Here is a 23,992-nt window from a genome sequence, read left to right as displayed (position 1 = left end):
GGCCGCTAAGAACCCGAGGAAGACTTCGAAGCGCCCCCGAGATGGGCGACCCAGGGGCAAGGAGACCAACTTCTCTGGGGCTGGTCGACAGACCACTCCATCCCCCGGTGGAGGGCCGGGAGGAGAATCTTTTGTCGCCGCATGCCCAGGAGGCTGCGGCACCCAAAAGCCTGACAAAAGAATGGTTCCCTCGTCTCCTGGGTCACATGTCCGGTGTGCACGGCCGTCGTCACGACCACCGTCCACCGTCCCATTTTGGCAGGTATGGCACCCCAGTGGCAGATCCCCCGCCCCTGTGCGCCCAGCTGTGGCACAAACACACCCACATGGGATTGTTCCAGTGGACTACGGGGATGAGATTCCTCCTCCCCCCTCCTTGGATAATCTTATGGTGGGCGGCAGGAGCCAAGTGCTTCGATGTCCCTGGACTCAGCACGGCCACGGGACTTGAGTCTCCTCGACGTGGCACCTCGAGCTCCGCCGCGAGGCCCCACCCACTGGTACGTCCGCCGTGATCATTCCCTTGGTCCCCCTCGCCCGGAGTTTGGGCACGTGGCTTGCGCTTTCCAACCCGTCGCGATGGCTGACCCGGACCGTCCGACTCGGCTACGCGATTCAATTTGCCAGGCGCCCGCCCAGGTTCAGCGGCGTCCGCTTCACCTCGGTGAAGGGCGAGAACGGCGCTACCTTGCATGCGGAGATCGCTACCCTTCTGCGCAAGGGCGCGATAGAGCCTGTCCCTCCAGCCGAGATGAAGAAAGGGTTCTACAGCCCTTACTTCATCGTACCGAAGAAAGGCGGTGGGTTGCAACCAATCCTGGACCTGCGAGTACTTGAATCGGGCTTTGCACACACTCCCGTCCAAGATGCTGACGCAAAAATGCACTCTAACGAGCGTCCGGCATCAAGATTGGTTCGCAGCAGTAGACCTGAAGGACGCGTACTGCCACGTCTTGGTCTTACCTCGACACAGACCCTTGCTGCGGTTTGCCTTTGAAGGCCAGGCATACCAGTACAAGGTCCTCCCCTTCGGCCTGTCCTTGTCCCCTCGCATCTTCACAAAGGTCGCAGAGGCAGCCCTTGCCTCGTTAAGGGAAGTGGGCGTCTGCATCCTCAACTATCTAGACGACTGGCTAATCCTAGCTCACTCTCGAGAGTTGCTATGCGCACACAGGGACCTCGCGCTCTGGCACCTCAGCCGACTGTGGCTTCGGGTCAACTGGGAAAAGAGCAAGCTCTCTCCAGTTCAGAGCATCTCTTTTCTCGGTTTGGAATTGGACTCAGTCTCGATGACAGCGCGCCTCACTAATGAGAAAACGCAGTTGGTGCTGAACTGTCTGAAGGCGTTCAGATGGAGGACAGCGGTCCACTGAAATTTTTCAGAGGCTCCTGTGTCATATTTTGTTTGTTTTGTTCACAATTCTTATGTTTTTTGTCTCGGATGTTGTCTGCCTTATTGTCTACGACAGACAAACACTTTTGGACATTGGTTCAGCAATCTCACACCGTAAACCGGACTTCACATTCCTCAATGCCGACCCGCTGTTTACAAACACGTAAGTGGAGCCCTTTGTCTGGGCAGCACGGCCGCGGAAACGCAGGAGGAAAAGGGGAAACAAAGCCGGCGTTCTCATCAGTGTAAGACGCCGCGCAAATCGACCCCCGCTACCCACTATTCTACTGGCAAATGTTCAGTCTCTGGATAACAAGCTCTGCGAGCTGAAAGCACGGATCTCTTTCCAACGAGATACAAGTGACTGCTGCATTATCTGCCTTACAGAAACTTGGATGTCTGCGGAGATTCCAGACTCAGCCACTGAACCCGCGGGGTTCTCCGTGCACCGAGCGGACAGAGCGAAAGACCTCTCAGGTAAAAGCAGAGCTGGTGGTGTATGTTTTATGATCAACAAATCCTGGTGTGATCAGAGGAACGTACATTCTATCAAGTCTTTCTGCTCTCCTGATATGGAATTTCTTATGCTTCTGTGTCGACCATTCTGGCTACCGAGGGAATTCACAGCAGTCATTATCACTGCTGTGTACATTCCCCCACATGCCGACACAGACCGGGCACTCAAGGAACTGTATGGGATTATAAGTGAGCAGGAAACCGCGCACCCTGAGGCCGCGTTCATTGTGACCGGGGACTTTAATAAAGCCAGTTTAAAATCAGTCGCACCAAAATATCACCAGCACATTAGTTTCAACACACGAGGGGACCGGGTTTTGGACCATTGCTATTCTCCGTTCCGGGATGGCTACAAATCCCTTCCCCGCCCACCATTTGGCAAATCGGACCACTCTTCCATTCTGCTTCTGCCCGCTTACAGGCAGAAATTGAAACAGGAAGCACCCACCCTCAGAACGATCCAGTGCTGGTCGGACCAATCAGATTCTACGCTACAAGACTGTTTTGATCACACGGACTGGGAGATGTTCCGGTCCGCCTCTGATGGCGACATCGAGCTTTACGCTGATAGCGTAATGTGTTTCATCAGAACGTGCGTAGAGGACGTCGTTCCGACCAGAACTGTACGAATCTATCCGAATCAGAAGCCATGGATAAATAGCAATGTTTGCACGGCACTTAATGTGCGGATCTCCGCTTTTAATTCCGGGAACGTGGAGGAGCATAAACAAGCCAGTTATGCCCTCCGAAAAACTATCAGAACCGCAAAATGCCAGTACAGGAGTACGTTTGAAGGACAGTTTAACACCACCAACTCTAGAAGCATGTGGCAGGGAATTAACATCATCATGGACTTTAAAGGGAATAAAAACTCTGCCATGAACACCGCTGCCTCTCTACCAGATGAGCTAAATACTTTTTATGCTTGTTTCGAGGGAAATAACACCGCCCTCGCGGAGAGAGCTCTCGCGGCTGAAGCTACAGAGGTTAGTTCACTCTCCGTCTCTGTAGCGGATGTAACCCGATCCTTCCGACGGGTGAACATCCGTAAAGCTGCTGGCCCAGACGGCATTCCGGGCCGCGTCATCAGAGCGTGCGCGAACCAGCTGGCTGGTGTTTTTACGGACATTTTCAACCTTTCCCTCTCTTTGTCTGTAGTCCCCACATGCTTTAAAACATCCACCATTGTGCCTGTTCCAAAACAATCAAAAATAACTTGTTTAAATGACTGGCGTCCTGTTGCTCTGACCCCCATCATCAGCAAATGTTTTGAGAGACTAATCAGAGATTACATCTGCTCTGTATTGCCACTCTCTTGACCCGCTGCAGTTTGCTTACCGCAACAACCGCTCCACTGACGATGCCATTGCATCTACAATACACACTGCTCTCTCCCACCTGGAAAAAAGGAACACTTATGTGAGAATGCTGTTTGTAGACTACAGCTCAGCATTCAACACCATAGTGCCCTCCAAGCTAGATGAGAAACTCCGGGCTCTGGGCTTAAACAGCTTGCTGTGCAGCTGGATTCTGGACTTCCTGTCAAGCAGACGCCAGGTGGTTAGAATAGGCAGCAACATCTCCTCATCACTGACCCTCAACACTGGAGCCCCGCAGGGCTGTGTTCTCAGCCCACTACTGTATTCCTTGTACACACATGACTGTGTGGCAACACATAGCTCCAATGCCATCATTAAGTTTGCTGATGACACGACGGTGGTAGGTCTGATCACTGACAATGATGAAACAGCCTACAGAGAGGAGGTACACACTCTGACACACTGGTGTCAGGAGCACAACCTCTCCCTCAACGTCAGTAAGACAAAGGAGCTTGTGGTGGACTAAAGAAGAAAAGACAGAGAACACAGTCCCATCACCATCAATGGAGCACCAGTGGAGAGAGTCAGCAGCTTCAAGTTCCTGGGTGTCCACATCACTGAGGAACTCACATGGTCCATCCACACTGAAGTCGTTATGAAGAAGGCTCATCAGCGCCTCTTCTTCCTGAGACGGCTGAGGAAGTTTGGAATGAACTGCCACATCCTCACACGGTTCTACACCTGCACTGTGGAGAGCATCCTGACTGGCTGTATCTCCGCCTGGTACAGCAATAGCACAGCCCACAACCGCAAAGCACTGCAAAGGGTGGTACGAACTGCCAGACACATCATCGGAGGTGAGCTTCCCTCCCTCCAGGAAATATATACAAGGCGGTGTGTGAAAAAAGCTCAGAGGATCATCAGAGACTCCAGCCACCCGAGCTATGGGCTGTTCTCACTGCTACCATCAGGTAGGCGGTATCACAGCATCAGGACCCGCACCAGCCGACTCCATGATAGCTTCTTCCCCCAAGCAATCAGACTTTTGAACTCTTGTTCTCCCACGATCAAAATACATCAGCACTGCACTTATTACTCTTACTCTTATATCTCACACCGGACTGTTATAAATTATATTATTATTATATTATGTTCTCTCTTAACAACTGACTATCAACCAACAGCCTGAATGTCAATACAGTACAATACTGTACATTCTATATATATATATACTTTTTTATATATTTTTATTTTTTATTTTTATTGAATAATGTGTATCTATATAGTGCGTATTGTATACTGTACAGTGTATGTTATTATTTGTATACTGTTGAGTGTAATTATGTGTATAACAGATGTTTAAATTGTGTTGTGTTAATTTGATGTTATTGTAAATTGGTATATGTCTCATCACTGTCACGACTGCTATGTTGATCGGAACTGCACCCAAGAATTTCACACACCATTGCACTTGTGTATATGGCTGTGTGACAATAAAGTTTTTTGATTTTGATTTGATTTGATATGGCATCCTCAGCAGCGGCCACACCACTCGGGTTGATGCATATGAGACCGCTTCAGCACTGGCTTCAGACTCGAGTCCCGAGATGGGCATGGCGCCGCGGGACACATCGCGTGACCATCACGCCGATCTGTCGCCGCCTCTTCAGCTCTTGGACCGACCTTGCATTTCTTTATGCAGGGGTTCCCCTAGAGCAGGTCTACAGGCACGTCGTGGTTACAATAGACGCCTCCAGCTGCGTTGGCACATCAACTGCCTAGAGTTGTTGGCAGTACTGCTCGCCCTGCGGAGGTTCCGGCCGTTGATACAGGGCAAGCACGTGTTGGTCCAGATGGACAACACAGCGACGGTAGCGTACATCAACTGTCAAGGCTACGCTCCCGTTGCATGTCACAACTCGCCCGCCGTCTCCTCCTCTGGAGTCAGCAGCGCCTCAAGTCGCTATGAGCCACTCACACCCCACGGGCGACCTCAACACCGCAGCGGACGCGCTGTCACATCAGGTTACCCTCAGGGGAGAGTGGAGACTGCACCCTCAGGTGGTCCAGCTGATTTAGAGTCGATTCGGTCGAGCACAGGTAGACCTGTTTGCTTCCCAGGAATCCTCCCACTGCCCGTTTTGGTACACCCACCCCTCGGTATAGATGTGCTGGCACACAGCTGGCCCCCTGGACTATGCAAATATGCGTTTCCCCCAGTGAGCCTACTTGCACAGACCCTGTGCGAGGTCAGGGAGGACGAGGAGCAGGTCATCCTAGTAGCAACCTACTGGCCCACCCAGACGTGGTTCTCGGATCTCACACTCCTCGTGACAGCCCCCCCGACGAATTCCCCTGAGGAAGGACCTTCTTTCTCAGGGACGGGGCACCATCTGGCACCCGTGACCAGACCTCTGGAATCTCCACGTCTGGCCCCTGGACGGGACGTGGAAGACCTAAGTGGCCTACCACCCGCGGTGGTAGACATGATCACTCAGGCTAGTGCTCCCTCTACGAGGCGCCTGTATGCCTTGAAGTGGCGTCTGTTCCCTGAGTGGTGTTCCTCCCAACTCAAAGACCCCCAGAGGTGCGCAGTTGAATTGGTGCTTTCCTTCCTGCAGGAGAGGCAGGAGGGGCGGCTGTCCCCCTTCACCTTGAAGGTGTATGTAGCCGCTATTTCGGCTCATCACGATGCAGTAGATGGTAAGTACTTGGGGAAGCACGACTTGATCATCAGTTTCCTGAGAGGCACTAGGAGGTTGAATCCCTCCAGACCGCGCCTCGTCCCCTCATGAGACCTCTCTGTAGTCCTTCGGGGTCTACAGGGAGCTCCCTTTGAGCCCTTGGAGTCAGCTGAGCTTAAGGCACTCTCTTTGAAGACTGCCCTCCTGACTGCACTCACTTCCGTCAAAAGGGTAGGGGACCTGCAGGTGTTCTCTGTCAGCAAATCGTGCCTGGAGTTCAGTCCGGGTTACTCTCACGTGATCCTGAGACCCCGAGCGGGCTATGTGCACGATCCGATTTGATTAGATTCAATATCGATTCATATGTGTATATTTTGGTTACAATGTGCATTTTGCTTATATATGAGAGAAATTCCCTATAAGCTAATGCTTTAATTATATAGGGGACCTTCTAACCTTATAGGTAACCTTTTTAGGTGCAATTTGCAAATATTAATTAATATTAATTAATTCAAATGCACAATCCAGAAATAATGAAAGCCAAAAAATGACGAAGGGTTGGCACTCCTAAGACATGCTCCTTTAATGTGCATGGAAAATGTGATTCTCGTCAGAATTTGTACGCTCCAATTAATTATATCGGCACGCACTTCACTTCTACTGGTCGATTTTGATTTTGAAAAATGAAATTCATTTATTGAAACGTAAAAAATACAACCAAAAATATTTGTAAATTCAAATTACTCTTCAAAAAAAAAAAAAAAAAAAAAAATATATATATATATATATATATATATATATATATATATATATATATATATATATCAAATCATACCAAATCCAAACATTTTACCCACTTCAACTTCTTCCACCAGTACATTTTGCAGTAACTTAAAAATCACTCTACGGCAACAGGTGTAACGTTGCTGCTGGCACTGTCAATGACGATGATGATGAAGTAAAGAACCCAAGTGCAAATTTATTAACAAAAGTGAAATCCTAAAACCCTAAATACAAACGTAAAACAAAAAACATGAACTTGACTTTAACTTGACTACACAACCAAAGTTACATTCAACAATACCTGACAAGACACATGAACATGGAGGGAAACATGAAATCACATGATAAGGGAACCTCATGACATGAAACAGGAACTAGAAATTTAAAAATAAAAGACATGAAAAACATGAGTCAACAAAATACACATGACAACAGGTGGGAAAATACCAATACAAAATAGATCATAAATACAATTTTAAATATAATAAAAATAATAATAATAATAATAATAATAATAATTGAAAAACAAACCATGACCTATAGATAGTTTAACACAAATCTCATACATTTTTGTTTCAGAAAATGGCTATGGCTAATTGCCAGGGACTTAATTTGGTGTTCCACTATATTTTCAGATTTTGGACATTTAATTACTACCTTCTGGTGGGATCTCCAAACTGCAAATCCAGGAAATGAATTTAAACTTTGTGCTGAGATAAGACGTGGTTTTGAAATTTCCCAGGAAAATAGTAATGGCTTTTAATTTGACGGTTGGAACACTCTAGGAAGTCCTGTAAGTGTCTGTATGTGGGTAAGTTAACAGTAGTTTAACTCGCTTCTTATTCAAAATCTGGTGAAATGCTCTTCCCATACTGTTGTCAATGCATGTTATAAGCAAACCGAACTATTGAGCATCTACATCTGAGATTTTGTTCATGTGTAGCGCTCAGATATTGCGCATCGCATTTCGGTTTGTTCTGAGCAAAACCTTTTTTTTTCATTCCGGTTCAGAAGTTCTGCAGCATCCTTTTTCAAATGGTTACCGGTTAGAACAAAATAAAAGAACGGTTAATAACCGAAAATAACTTTGTTCCTGTTTTCAGTTACATTCTGCAAATATTTTTTTTTTGTTTTTTTGTTAATTGAAATGCTTTTAGTCCCTGGTTGCATATGTGAGTGATTTACTTGCATTATTGAGGATTACGCATAGAGTAAAGATTGATCTTGGGATTTAAGAATCGGTATTGAGATTGTTCAAATGGTATCGAGATCGCAATGCATCAGAAAATCGATATTTTTAACCAGCTCTAGCAGGAATAGGTGACGATGCACATGTCACTCTCAAAAGCAACTGCCGGTTGATCTCATGAGAACAGCATTTCACAGCACATCAACGATTATGAGGGCCAAAGTGAACACTAGCATGACGTCTCTAAAAACATGGCAGCATGCAGAGTCATGCATAAATCAACATTTTACTAAAGCTTTTATGAGACTATGACAAACACGTTAAGAGCAGGGAGAAAGCAAATAGCTGCTACTTTCAATGTGCCACATAAAATTCACTTTTGTTAAATTTATTGTAAAAATGACGATGCTTAGTTCTACACACTAATAAAATATACCTACAGATTCAGAGCACCTGCAAACCTGATTAAACACACAATAACTCAAACACACTCACACCCTTCCCCTAATACACAGAAAAGCAAACCAAATGTTCTTTTTTAATTAAATCTAATTGTGGTGCTCTTGGTTTTCCACCGAGTCTGCATGACACGGTAATCTACCTTAGCTCGAGATCAGATTAAGTATGCGATTAGCCCTTGCCCTGGTCTGTCTCCCCTGCCATGGTGGTATTTCTCTTGCACGCGCACACACACACACACTGCGTTTTCCACAACTGGCACAGATGCAACCACACAGACACATACAAACACACAGACACTGTTATCGTCTGTTTATTGGGGCTGTAAGAACTTTTTTGATCTGCTTGCTTACTGAACATTATCGATCTACTCTCAGCTGTCCTGATACTGACAAACAGGCCCAAAAGACTCTGTAACAACGATAATTGTTAAGAATCCAAACCCCAAATGCTAAGAAAGTAGGTCACAAATAACAATGCAGTAATGTTTGGCAAGGTCAGCAGTGACAGTACATGGCTTAACCATGAAGGGTAACTTCAAAGCAATAAAATAATTTTCTGCTTACGGTTTTGTGTCTGGTTAACCATCACTCAGCATATTCTAATATCATAGTAAATTAGTCACACTTCATTTATTCTGAACCATAAACTACATTTAATGTGTTTAATGGAGTGGGTCGATCTGAGCATTGCAGCTTAAGAAGATGTCGGCCATCATGCTCAGATTTAGCATTTTGAAGGAGGAGGACAGCATGTGTGTGTTACCTTACACCAGCAGAGGGATGGGGTGGGAGGGTTAGAGGGGGCTAGTGGGGAACAGGCACAGTTACATAAGCGTTGTCAGACACTGCATAATCAATAAAAAATGCATAAATAAATACATGTTGACTCAAAATGAATAAAGAAAAAAATGCTGAGAACATATTTGAAGAACTCTAACACAAATATATATATTGTATATCCACAAAATTGTAGGTGAAAAAATTTGACTGTGAGTTTAAGATGGTGTATTACGGACCTACACTGAAAAAAAAATTGCTTCATGTGGTAACATCTAAATTACGGTTTTGATTCACGTCAAAAATACTATTTAACACCACTGAATCAACATGAATACATTAGGTACACCAACAAAATTGAAAGGGTTAGATCAGGTAGAAATAGTTCTTAAAGGTAACTATTACAGGATACCACTTTTTACAGTGTAATGTTTGAAGGTGTAATTCTCAGAATGGTGTGATATAAAATGTGGTTTATATATAAGGCAATTTTACTGTGATTTTTGAGAGGGTGATTCCTCATGTTTGCAGTTGTAATAATGTGGTATATACAAATACTGGAAAATATGTTTGTATGTATAAACTTGACAAGTACTAAGTAGTAAGGAAAAACTACACTGTAAAAGTTAGTTTAATTGCATTTAAAGTGGTGCCAAATTTACAGCTTTCAGTCACTTTAAATTTATCTAATGACGAATAAAACGGAGTTGAAATTAAGGTGAAATTATCAAAATTATTGTGACAAGTTCAATTAATGAAACCAAATATGTTTGTTTGATGCATTGCATCGGGGCAATGACCACCCTGTCCAGGGTTTTTTTGCGATAACAACCAGCTGACTGTACAATATCCCGCTTATTACACAGCTACTAACCAAATAAATAAATACATGGACATTAAAGATTGAGTTGCATTAAAATTATGTAACTGAGGGAAGAAAGAAATTGCTGAACAGCTGAAATCCACCACCAGTTTGTAAGTTCTGTTGGTGATTATTTTGAAATTAATGAACATCAAACTGCTTTTTATGCATCCTTTTACAATACTTTTTGCAGTGTAATGTTTGAAGGTGTAATTCTCATGAAACATTGATTTGAGTTGAAAATCTGAGTTGAAATTATTTTATTAGCTTACTTGTAGAGATCACACAGTGCTCTGAAAAGTCCAGTCCTGACCTTTCTTTGTCCTAGTGTTAAAAGAAAAGCAGAACGTAAAAGTGAGTGGCAAAAACAGCTGCATGTGTGCGTATGAAACCCACTTGCAGGCAAGTGTCCCTGTCTGTCTCAAGTCTCCCCCTACAACATCTTTCCTTCGCAAACAGGAGAATAACACACATATACGTAAATGCACGTGTCCCCTACACACACAAACACACAAACATCTCTAATAGAGTACCTTTCACACATGTGCTGTCTGTTAGCACAGCACACTCTCACAGACACACACAAAAACACACAAATGCTGGCATGGTTAAACCGGATCAACCCTTTGCTGGTCAGCATTATCTATAAAGTTTCCAGATTCAATCCTTTGGTTTTCAGTTTCAGTGCCACACTGAAATGTATTTGTTCTCACTTTGCCAAACCACAGCTGGAGAGATGAAATATGTAAAAAGCGAGAGGAAGAGTTGCTATCCACACTGTCCACACACTACAGACACTGACCAATGTGCACACTGACAAACTCACACACATGCAGATTTCAGATTTTATCCCTTTAAAGGATAGTTCACCAAAATATGATCACTCTCTTATCATTTGCTTACCCTAATTCCATCTCAAACTCACGTGATTTTCTCTCGCAAGATCCAATATTTTGAAGGATGTATGTATGATGTGTTTAAGTCAATGGGGTCCAAAATGTTCAATCTCCAAAAGGGACATAAAGGCAGAATCAAAATGACTCAAGTGGTTTCATCCATCTCTTCTAAAGCAATACGGGTGCGAAGCAAACCAAGTTTAAGTCCTTATTTACTCAAAATCTTGACATCTGTCTTGAAGCCTGCACTGTGTTCCAGTCAGGCTGGATTTCAAGATTTATAGTGAATATGGACTTACATTTTGGTGTATTTCTCACCCAAAGAGATCATATCTCTTCAGAAGACATGGATTCATATGGATTACTTTTAAACTGCCTTTATGTCCTTTTGGAGCTTAATCGTTTTGAACCCTAATGACTTACATATGAACATAAACGTTTCATAGCCTACATCCTTAAAAAGTATATATTTGTTTTGTTCCATAGAAGAAAGTCATATGAGTTTGAGACGAAATCAGGGGGAGTAAATAATAAGAGAATTATAATTTTGAGGTGAACTATCCCTTCAGGTGCCATTCTCTCCAAAAACAAAGTCTTGCACAATTTTCCCTCAGGCAGGGATGTCGAGGTTGTAGCTTACATTGCTTTTTATGACAAAACACAACTGTATATTTTATGGAGCCATTCTCCTCTTTGATTCACTGTAAACTCTTAACTATTTAGGGGTATGCTCATTTTGTGTTAAAAATTCTACAAACACTTTTTTACTCATAACAGATTATAAGAAAGCACTGCTTTGTTGGTTAAGCCATGAGCACTGCAGTCCTTTCCAATACTCTTCTTGGTTTAAGAGGCAATCCATACTACACTTTTTTTTTTTTTTACATCAATCCTTTCTCTTTGGGCTCATTCTAGTATACAATATTCAATAAATAGCTCTCTGTTCATGAAAAAAGAACCCACCAACCTTTCTCTGACTCACAGCCCTCAGAGATCAACCACAAAAAAAGACAATAGAAGTGCTTCTCATGACACTCCAAATTAAATCAGGAAACAATAAAATTAAGTCAGTTTTGGCACAAATTGTGTGTGTATGTACATGAGGGTGTGTATAATGTGGGAAATTCAGGCCAAAATCTGGCTAAATCTCTAAGCTAATTTGCTTTCAGCACTATCTTTTTGTTCAGTTTATGTATCACTGATTGGAAGTATTTACCATGAATCAGCATGACTGACTGCCACAGTTTGCTCAAAACTGACTCACCATAACTAGGTTAATCGGTTCTTTTTCTACTATTGTGATTAGCACAGGATTTTCCTAGAAAATACGAGCAATAATAATACAATATGTCAAAATTGATTTTAATGAAATAAATATTATAAATTATATATAACTATGTTTACATTTTCTGGAGAAAATCAGAGTGGTGTTTGCATGTGCAAAACTCGCCAACATGACAGTAGGGTGTTTTGGGTAGTTGCCAAGGTGTGGCTATGTGGTTGCTGAGGTGTTCTGAATGTTGTGCATTGCTAGGGTGTTGCATGGTGGTTGCTAGGGAGGTCTTGGTGGTAGCTAGTATGCTGTGGGTGGTTGCTTACTGATCCAAACCAAAAGAGCCCACCCCCAAGTCTCAACAAGCGCTTTTCCACCATCAGGCTGAATGGTTCAGAACGTAGTTAGTAACAGTTCCAGTAGCAATTCCACTTGAGCACGGTTCTGTACAGTACGATCGTAAACCGTTTCCAACCCAGATTTCTCAGCACGCTTAGCAAACCATACTCAACCATGCTGGTGGAACATCTTTAGTACGTGGCGACTCACGATTGTTCACTTGCTCAGTCAGTCCATTCTAATCCTGTTTTTGCAGCACCTGAGTGGAAAAAGAAACTGTAACCATAGCTCGGATCAGTATCAAACTGCACGGTTCTGCAACGGCCATTTTGTGGAAAAGCATCTTATGATACTTTGGCCCCAAGATAAGGTTCAGATCCCTCATTTAATGCAATCCTATTTATTTTTTCGCTCATTTTATCGTCCACTGGGCGAATCGAGAGTTAGGGGTTTGTTCACATACCTAACCCCAACAGTTATAGTCAGGGGCACAACTACACATTTCCGAGCGGGTATGCAAAACTAAATTTTGTGCCCCTTGTATCTGTCAAGCGAGGGGAGGGGTGTGTCATCCATTATAAGTGTTGAGGGGCATGGGGAGGGGAGTGTCATCCATTATAAGCGTTGGGGGGGGGGGGGGTGTTGGAGGGGTCGAGGAGGCCGATTGCACCACCTTTAGTGAGCAGCTGGCGACCCCCTTTACATGGCGCCCCTATGCATTGCATACCTTGCATATATGGTTTCTGCGCCTCTGGTAATAGTGACACTTGCCTTAGCATGCACCACTAATTATAAATATTCTTTATTATCATGTTTGTTACTTGTAATAAACCCACTAGACAGTCTTACCCCCGAGAGCTTTTGCTCAGCTAGTCCTGAGGTGCGCTTTATAAACAGTCCACTGAAGAGCCTACTGGATATTTTTGTCACTGTTTGGAGGAGATCAACGGGTTACATTTCAGGATCTAGCCATGTTTACACTGTGTTTAAGGACAAGATTAAGTTGTAACACAGGGTACATGAGGGTTAAACTATAGTAAGCAGCCGTACAGCAGACACAAGCCTTCAGTGATCCGCTTCATTACATTAAATTTAGCAGTTAAAATAGAACAAGCACTCAGTGCCGTTGGCCAAGTGTTTGTATGTGTGTGTCGTGTCTGTGTGTGTGTGTCTGTCCAAGATCTCACAGAGACAATAATTACCAGCACATTAAGGAGATGAGTGAGGCTTTTGGAAGTTTAACCTTTGAGCATCAGCCATGAGCCAGACCAGCATCACAGACACATACTGTACAAACAAACACATACACATCATTCTCCTTGAGACAGCAGCACCAATGTGGTGGTGCTTTGTAAAGTAATAAAACTGAGCTATCATCTCACAAAGGTGATTTTTCCCCCCATTAAAACATTTTGGTTTATGAAAACTCAGAATAGGCTTTAATGTAATTGACTTTACAAATTATTTACTTTAATTTAATAAATTACCTTTCATTGTTTAAAGTAAAAATCCCATATGATGTTAAAATAATACCAGACATCCCTCTATAGTCATGTAAAAAAAGAAGAAAAATAAAAAGCACAACAGGGTATATTAGTATTTGTTATGGTTTTATGTGTTTTTGTTCATGTTTTGTGTTAATGTCTTTTATTTTGGAAGTTTAGTTCCATGTCATGTTATTTCCTGTTTCCCTGCCATGTCATGCGATTCCCCGTTTCATGTCATGTGGTCCCCTGGTCATGTGATTTCATGTTTCCCTCCATGTTCATGTGTCTTGCTTTCATTGGTTTATTGTCTTGTTACCTTGTTATCAGTTCTGTCTTGTCATTGGTTATCATTGTCATGTTTCTCCCTTGTCCATATATTTAAGCCTCAGGTTTGCCATTGTCCATGGTCAGGTATTGTGTTTATGTAATATTGTTTGGAAGTCAAGTCAAGTCAAGTCAAGTCAAGTCAAGTCAAGTCCATGTTTATGTTTATGTTTATGTTTATGTTTTGTAGTCACGTTTTTGGATTTCACGCTTCATGTAAATAAACTGCACCTGGGTTCTTCACTTCATCGTCATCGTCTGCCTGTCATTGCCAGCATCGTTACAGTATTACAAGAAAATGCTGCCCATGTCTGTTTAGCTCTGCCAATGGTGAGAAACACAGTTCCCCAAACCTCATTTCTCCTCACTGTTTGCAGCTGTGCAAATACCCAACATGGAATGTCTGCTCAAAGAGGCAAGCTTGCTTGGATTTTGTTCAATTGGATTTGGTGCTAGAAATCCACATGACACCAGCCCTCTAATGCAGGTATAAAATATATGCAACTATATACTAAGGTATATATATTATGTGGCTTTCACGAATACTTGATGGTGATTGTTCAATCACAGCATTCTATTATCCCTTGTGCTTCAATGCATGTTTCAAGTTTAGCCCCTGAACTAGCCTAAATTGTTCAGCATTTTTGTATATATTGTTTTCAAAGCTTTTCCACAGTTAATGGGTTCAATGACTGTGGTCTCTATGTTCAGTATGTGGTCAGACTGGAATATACTGACGAAATAGGCAGTTTGAAGTCCAAAACCCTTGTCAAAGGGAAAATATTCAACTATTTGCATCACTTAACTCCCCTACCACAATGCAATAGTTTTTACCCTGCTTGTTCAGGGAGCAAATGTGTCTGCTCATCAAATAAACCCAAGGTCATGATTACCTGCTAAATCTTAGTTGTATGTAAATTTCAAAGCACGATCCTCCAATGGATTCTTACAAGACTGTTTTAGTTTAATAATCCAAAAACCTAATGCCTAATAATGTATGTAAGTATATGAACAAATTAATGAATGAAACAAACTCTTGAAATGAATAGGCTGAACCCAAGACTGAATGAACGCTGAATGAATTAATCAAAGCAAACACGCCAAATGAAATTTAATCTCCCAACGTAATTTGAACAGCAGGGGGCAGATAACTGTTGTACATCTTCTCAATCATCAAGCCTAAAGTCTGCAAAGAACATGGACATGGTGTAAACTAATTAAGGTGTGTAAAAGTGAGCATTGACCACATGCCCGCAGGTCATCCCACAGTTGTCTTTCCCATCAACAGTTCAATCTCAGCAGAAAGCAACAAGATAACTATGGGGGCAAGACAGATGTCACAATGTTTAACCAGCCGACCAGTAAACTGTTGGTTTGTTTAGCTTGTTATTCATGTAGCGGGTTTATGGATGACAACTGGAGGGTAATCTCTAGCCTGATCTTGTTAAGGTGTCATCTCCTTTGCCCACCACCGCAAACCCCCTCATTCCCCTTCCAAACACACCCACTCTTTCTCCTATGTAAACTGAACAAGCATCTGCATAATGTTCCGTATAGGCTAAATAAAATATATTCAACACTGTAGGATTTGCAAAATAATATTTTCATAATCTGTGCAACATTTTTCTGAAGGCAAAAAAAAAAAACGTTTCCAGAGACATACAGTATTACAGTACACATTGCATAGCATATGGTTGTGCTTTCGTTATGGCCTCATTATATAACGCTGGCTAAGTAATGGCACCTTGGACTCTTGATATTGGTTTGCAAAGGTTGCATCACATGTTGGGTTGGTTAGTGGTATCTACTGAAGCCAAGGAACATGCAGGCATGTTTAATTACTGTGGGAATCACAGTCACTGCCCTTTTCATATGTTTACTCTATAGTGTAGGTAGGCTACATGCCTTCTTCAGTCCAGTCTATTCTGAGAGGTTATGTAATATTCAATATTTTCTAAAATAATAATTTTGAAGGTAATTGTCTGTGTGATTTAATTCACAGCTTTTAGACGCATTAAAGGAGATTACTTAATTACCTTAGCTATTCTGAAGAGGTGACATGAATGCAGAACAAGACCGAAATGCTGCAAGCATAAAATGGATATCATCTATATCTTCAAAAAGAAAAAAGAAATGTTTTTTTTTATGTTGTAAGAGTTCTCTTTTAGTGTCTAAAAATGCCTTTGCAAACTTATCACTGTAAAAAAAAAAAAACATTCCACTGAAAATTGTTACCTCAAAGATCTGTTTAGTTGATCTAAGCCAAAAACATTAGCCTACTTCTGTTGGTGTAACCTAATTTGTCGGGTTGATATAAACAAAAATAAGCAAAACCAGTTCATTTAAATGTTAACACATGAGGGACAGTTTTAGCTTACCTGCACAAATATTTTTATTTTTTGTTATTTTTTTTACAGTGTAGCTAACCTAAAAATGTGGTAACATCTCAACTAACTGGATTTATTTAAATATTATATTTATATTAAAATGGCATTTAATATCAATGTATCAACCTGACAACATTAAATCAATAAAAGTCATTAGATCAGGTAGAAACATGTCTTTAAAATAACAACTGCATATTTTCACTTTTTACCGTGTCTGTTGGCAGCACGTGATGTACGCTGTAAAATGCTTTGTCAGGTAACCTAAAAATTTGTTTCATGTGGTAACATCTAAATTAACTGGCTAGATTTCAGACAAAAGTATTATTAGCTGAATCAACTAGACTACATACTAGGTTACACCAGCAAAACTCATTTTAAGGGTTAGGTCAGGTATAAAAAGCACCTTAAGGATAACAATTGCTTGTTTCCACTTTTTACAGTGTGGGTACACCCAAACAATAATCAGTAGCTATAGACTATCCTAGCCTACTCAAACAAATGTCCATCTTACTCAAACAAACAAGCTATAAACTATCCTTGCCTACTCAAACAAATGTCCATCTTACTCAAACAAACAAGCTATAGACTATCCTAGCCTACTCAAACAAATGTTCATCTTACTCAAACAAACAAGCTATAGACTATCCTAGCCTACTCAAACAAATGTCCATCTTACTCAAACAAACAAGCTATAGACTATCCTAGCCTACTCCAACAAATGTCCATCTTACTCAAACAAACAAGCTATAGACTATCCTAGCCTACTCCAACAAATGTTCATCTTACTCAAACAAACAAGCTATAGACTATCCTAGCCTACTCCAACAAATGTCCATCTTACTCAAACAAACAAGCTATAGACTATCCTAGCCTACTCCAACAAATGTCCATCTTACTCAAACAAACAAGCTATAGACTATCCTAGCCTACTCCAACAAATGTTCATCTTACTCAAACAAACAAGCTATAGACTATCCTTGCCTACTCAAACAAATGTTCATCTTACTCAAACAAACAAGCTATAGACTATCCTAGCCTACTCAATCAAATGTCCATCTTACTCGAACAAACAAGCTATAGACTATCCTTGCCTACTCCAACAAATGTTCATCTTACTCAAACAAACAAGCTATAGACTATCCTTGCCTACTCAAACAAATGTCCATCTTACTCAAACAAACAAGCTATAGACTATCCTTGCCTACTCAAACAAATGTCCATCTTACTCAAACAAACAAGCTATAAACTATCCTTGCCTACTCCAACAAATGTCCATCTTACTCAAACAAACAAGCTATAAACTATCCTTGCCTACTCAAACAAATGTCCATCTTACTCAAACAAACAAGCTATAAACTATCCTTGCCTACTCAAACAAATGTCCATCTTACTCAAACAAACAAGCTATAGACTATCCTTGCCTACTCCAACAAATGTTCATCTTACTCAAACAAACAAGCTATAGACTATCCTTGCCTACTCAAACAAATGTCCATCTTACTCAAACAAACAAGCTATAAACTATCCTAGCCTACTCCAACAAATGTTCATCTTACTCAAACAAACAAGCTATAGACTATCCTAGCCTACTCCAACAAATGTTCATCTTACGCGAACAAACAAGCTATAGACTATCCTAGCCTACTCAAACAAATGTCCATCTTACTCAAACAAACAAGCTATAGACTATCCTAGCCTACTCAAACAAATGTCCATCTTACTCAAACAAACAAGCTATAGACTATCCTAGCCTACTCAAACAAATGTTCATCTTACGCGAACAAACAAGCTATAGACTATCCTAGCCTACTCAAACAAATGTCCATCTTACTCAAACAAACAAGCTATAGACTATCCTAGCCTACTCAAACAAATGTCCATCTTACTCAAATAAACAAGCTATAGACTATCCTTGCCTACTCCAACAAATGTTCATCTTACTCAAACAAACAAGCTATAGACTATCCTAGCCTACTCAAACAAATGTCCATCTTACTCAAACAAACAAGCTATAGACTATCCTAGCCTACTCCAACAAATGTTCATCTTACTCAAACAAACAAGCTATAGACTATCCTAGCCTACTCCAACAAATGTTCATCTTACTCAAACAAACAAGCTATAGACTATCCTATTTGTGTTGTTGGAGTAACCTAATGCACTGAAAACCCTAATTGTTGACTCTACTCAACTGATTGAGTAAACTTGTTCCCTCAATTGAACTCAGTAATAATGGCATCTCCAAAACTTGTGAATTAAGTTTACTTAACTTGGTGTTTGTTCATATAGAATGAACTTATGTATCTAAGTTAAGGTAACTAGATACAAGTAGACTTAACTCAGATTTGCTATTTAAATGTTGTTGTTTCAACTTAATAATTAGAATTGAATGGACTCAACTTTAGGCCATACATTAACACATCTTAAATAAGAAAGATTATAATTGATTCTAGGTCAATCATTAAATACTCTTATTTCTCCACAGAAATGCATAGATACCAGTGCTTCGGTTGCACATGCACAAGGAGAACAGAGATAAGAGTCAACAGGGTCCAACTTGACTAAAGGGGACACTGATCACCTTAATGGTGTCATCACACAAAACAACTATTTGCAACAAAACAACATAAGTAATACTACAAAAGAGCTAAAAACCTCCGTGAATTCTTAATAACAACTATTTACATTTCATCATGATACCTTTTACTAAGGAAACACAATTGAATAATTCAAGCGCAAGGCATTGTGGGTTTCCCCCATAGCCTCAATTTTCTGCTCAATAGTTTGAGTTGTTCACACATAAAATCTTAAGTGTATGTATTTTTGTTTTAAAGAAAAAATAAGTTCAATGGACTTGAGTTACGAGCCCAAAACTTGACATTTCAAGTAATGTTTAATGAAGACAACTTGCTTTTTCTAGTAATGACAACATTAGGGTTTACAGTGTGTTGTATTTTTGACTTGAATCAAACCCGTTAGCCTAATATAAGCTAGATGCTACCACATGAAACTTGACTTGCAAAAAAAAAAAAAAAAAAAAAAAACAAAGAGCTCTAGGTGCATCTGAACTGTTTGCACGAGTTTGTGCTCAAGTGAGAATGCATGATAACACGCGCTACAGAGGTGGCAGTGTGGATAAGGAGAAACTTGAACTTCAGTAACAGTCTTTCGGTTCTTCAACACCAAAGCAAATAGGGGGCCCCTCTGCCCAACTTGGTGGGCCATCTACTTTGCTGGAAAGGATAACAACATTGTGCTGTTTAAAGAACACCAGCATCTCTACACCCTAAATACTATTGGTTAGTGCCTCTGGATGTGCCCATGTGCTCTGATCTGCATTGTTATGCCAGATCAAATTACGTGGCGCCTGCTCCACGACCACACATTTATTTCTTATCTACTCAGATTGGGTGGAAATTGCATGCAAGATGCAGAAAGCTGCAGCTTGTGTAATAAAATGATAGGTTAACACCTCATTTCGCCATTCTGTTGCAGACGTGCAATATCTCTGTTGATGCCGTTTTTTCCAGACTTACTCTTGCATTGAAGTTCCACCATGGCTTGGTACCATTCCTCCTGGTCCGTCTCATTCTCCGCCGCCACGACGAAGCTCTCAGCCCGTGTGTAAAGCACGATCATGTGTTTATTCTTGGAGTCGGCTCGTTTGTTGATGTTGAAGCACGTCTCCAGCGCCAATGCCTTTTTGGGCACGGGCGTTTTACCTCGAAATTTCTTCTCACTTTCGTAGTATTCCAGTCGAGCCGGGCCGCGCTCCGAGGCCGTCCGTAACACGAAGTACCGCCGGTGCATTGATTTCTGCTTGCGCAGATAGCCGCTCTTACGGACGTCCTCGGTGCTGCTCTGCGATTCGGTTTGGTTCTCCATGGTTCGGCGGGGTGTGTTTCGCTCAGCCACGGGGAGTAAAAGTTTTTGAGCCCCCAAAGTAGCAAACAGCAACAAATGTAACCTCCGTCGTTCTCTCTTCCATCAGAAAAGTCATGTGCGCAAAGAGTGACGGAGGTTCCAATGAGCAGTTTCTTTCCAAAAAAATAATGTCATTAAAAGGGGCGCTTTTCCTGGCGGGGGTCGAGCTGAAGGGGCGAGCACGCGGGCGCATGCGGTGAGGTGTGAGAGAAATAACGCAGCGACTACTATATATACGAAGCTTTAGGAGTTGAATAATCTCATTACTGTAGCGTACAGTAGACAGCTCCCGGTCACCCCTCCTCTCCAGTGCAGCGCACACTGCTACTGTGAAGCTCTCTGTCACTCATCGGTCCTCTGTCGTTTACGCATGTGAGAGCACGAGGTTGCGGGCCAGAATCGGATTTCATGCGCTTCTGGGCTGTAACTGTCTCAACGCTGCCTTAAACACTTTACATGAACAGCAGAAATTTTTTTTTAATTTTTTTTTAATTTTTTTATTCATAGCAGACAATAGGAATGACAGTGGAGCAATGACTAAAATATTTTGTTAAAGAGAGAGAGAGAGAGAGAGAGAGAGAGACGGTACACTGGTGTATGTTGCAGGTTATTCAGAAACCATAACATTTTCTTGTTTATCTGGGAGGTTTGGTTATACAGTACACATAAATCTATCATGTAGTTAGCCTATGCGTTATAAATTAATTATCAAAATAAAGCAATCATCAGGAAGGGAAAAGATAACCCGTTATAGAAGTTATAAGGATATATATATATATTTTTTTTTTCTTCTTTTTTTAAATTGTATTCAAATTGATTATTTATTAGCGACATCTGCTGGACTATTTTGTCCATTGCAGCTATAGGACAAACGACATGGAGCAGGGTCAGGAATTTGAGGGCTCAGGGCAAAAATGCCTGCAAAAAAAAAAAAAAAAAAATATATATATATATATATATATATATAAATGTTCCAGAAATTAACAAATGCGGGGGCAAAAAATGCCCTCTTGATGAATCCTTTTGTTTTTTTTACATCAGATATAGTGATATATATTAATATTCTGTTATAGGCCTACTCTAGTTTTAGGCCTAATGGCATCAAATATTAATTAATGTTGATTTAACTCTTAGGGTAAGAGGTAATAATGCAGAATCTTTTTTTCTTTTTCTTTTTTTCTCCCCTTTTCTCCCCAGTGTGGAATGCCCAATTCCCAATGCACTCTAAGTCTTTGTAGTGGCATTGTGACTCGCCTCAATCCAGGTGGTGGAGGATGAATCTCAGTTGCCTCCGCGTCTGAGACCGTCAATCTGTGCATCTTATCACGTGGCTTATTGAGCGCGTTACCGTGGAGACCTAGCGCGTGTGGAGGCTTCACCCTACTCTCCGCGGCATCCGCGCTCAACTCACCACTCACCCCACCGAGAGCGAGAACCACATTATAGCGACCACGAGGAGGTTACCCCATGTGACTCTCCCTCCCTAGCAACTGGGCCAATTTGGTTGCTTAGGACACCTGGCTGGAGTCACTCAACACGCCCTGGATTCGACCTCGTGACTCCAGGGGTGAATAATGCAGAATATTACAAATTTGCATTAATCTATTAAATTGAAGTAGCTATTGGACAAACGGATGTGACACAGTTTGTTTTAAATGGTTAAAAAAAAAAATTGCCCTCATAAAGGTACAAAAATGCCCCTGAAAATCAAATCTAGGGGGGAAATAATTCCCCTCAATGTAAAAGTTAATTTCTTTCACTGATATGGACATGAACAACCTTCAAATTTTATATGAAATTTATGGGTCAATGACATGTCGCTCATTTTTTAATTGTTTGGTCCAGATCTATTAAATGATTCAAAAGTACATTAAAAAAATGCAATTCACAAAAAACAATTGCTTGAATACACCTCTTTTATAAAGAACATGTTTTTCACATAGTTCAAAATCATTTTGATATTTTTTCTAGTTTAAAATTTTTTATATATATATATATATATATATATATATATATATTATTACCGTCCAGAAACAGAAAAAACAAAAACAGATTCAAAGTCTCATTAAAAGCCGAGTTACTTGAAGAAATAAATGCTGGCACAAGTAGTGAAGAATAATATTTTATGAATATTTCTTAAAAAGTAAGCAGTGAAACAATTGTGCTCTAAAATATGACTAATATTTGAAAAACTTTTGTCCACCGAATCAAAGTCATGTGGTCATTTTGTTGTTTATGTTGAAGAAGATATTTTGACATTTTTATGAAGGTCAGATGGTGTAACTCTAAAAAGACTTCCTGATTCAAAACTAAAAAAAATAAATAAAATAAAAATTAAAATTAAAATTTAAATTGATGATTAAGTTGAATGCACTCTCATGTATTCAAGGTGCAAGGAAAGTACTTTTTTTGTTTTAGCACTTCAACCTTATTTGTCATCAAGGACTTAAAACAAAATGTTTTTCATTTCGATTTGTTCTGAGCGGAAACTGTATTTTTTCATTCCTGTTCCGGCATTCCGCTGCCTCCTTTCCAAATGGTAACGGGTTAGAACAAATAAAAGAAAGGTCAATAACATTTTTTTGTTGTTTTTTTTTAAATGACAGTACTCTACGCTAAAGGATGGGTGATATACCAGTTGCAGTGTTACCAGATCTCACAAGAGAAATAAGCAAGCTGGTATGCAAAAAAAGATCAAAGTTAGGGACTTGCCTCACCCAAAATAAGCCAGAATAAGCAATTAAATTTTTTCCCATGTAGGGGAATTTTCAGGAGAGTAATCATAACAAGTATAGTATACATTAGCCTATATAAAGTAACATTTTTAAATGTATTATTAACATATCCCCAAAAATATTTCAAATATTCATTTGGCTACCTAAAATCAATTAATAGCCTAAATCTCTCTCTAATGCATGCATGCACACATTGCGCATTAGGACTAAACGTCACTTTTTTAACATTGGGTTTCAAACTAGCAGTTTACTTCTGAATCACAGCGCATGCTTATGTTCCACAAAAAAGAGAGAAGCCTAATTTTTTGGGCAACAGGAAGGGATCTAATTCTGAAAATACTGTGATAAAACCCTTTGGTCTTTAACTGGTTATTAACCTGTTACCAGCATTTAAAAATGTTTTCACTCCAGAACAATTAAAAGGAATTTCGTTCCCGTTTTCAGTTACATTCTGCAAACATTTTGTTCATTTTCGGTTTTTGTTTTCATTCCTTGAACCGTTTTTGGTCACTGTCTGTCAGTGTCCCTTATATGAATGAAAAAGGGAAAGTGGATGTTTTAGATGCTGTAACTGGTCACCATTTCAAAAATCAACTTTTAGCTTTATTAATTCAATTAAATAGGTCTGGGATATGACAAAAAA

The 23,992-nt window shown here is 40.8% G+C and overlaps 1 protein-coding gene across 9 annotated transcripts in view; it reads right to left on the bottom strand.

Annotated features, from left to right (window-relative positions):
* si:ch73-335l21.1 (insulin receptor substrate 1-B) overlaps positions 1 to 20,952 on the bottom strand; it is a 59,104-nt gene extending 38,152 nt beyond the window's left edge. For all 9 annotated transcript variants that reach the window (XR_007898557.1, XR_007898556.1, XR_007898558.1 and 6 more), the window contains exon 1: positions 20,227 to 20,952. Coding sequence is in view for 5 of the 9 variants with exons in the window: in XM_051711231.1 (XP_051567191.1) it covers positions 20,227 to 20,575 (349 nt within the window). In the remaining 4 variants the exon portion in view is untranslated. The remainder of the gene's footprint in view (positions 1 to 20,226) is intronic.
* Positions 20,953 to 23,992: the final 3,040 nt, after the last annotated feature.

This window comes from Myxocyprinus asiaticus, chromosome 1 (assembly GCF_019703515.2).
Source record: "Myxocyprinus asiaticus isolate MX2 ecotype Aquarium Trade chromosome 1, UBuf_Myxa_2, whole genome shotgun sequence".
Taxonomy (NCBI): domain Eukaryota; kingdom Metazoa; phylum Chordata; class Actinopteri; order Cypriniformes; family Catostomidae; genus Myxocyprinus; species Myxocyprinus asiaticus.
Note: the sequence above shows the minus strand (reverse complement) of the source record. Positions and strands in the feature narration are given on the sequence as shown.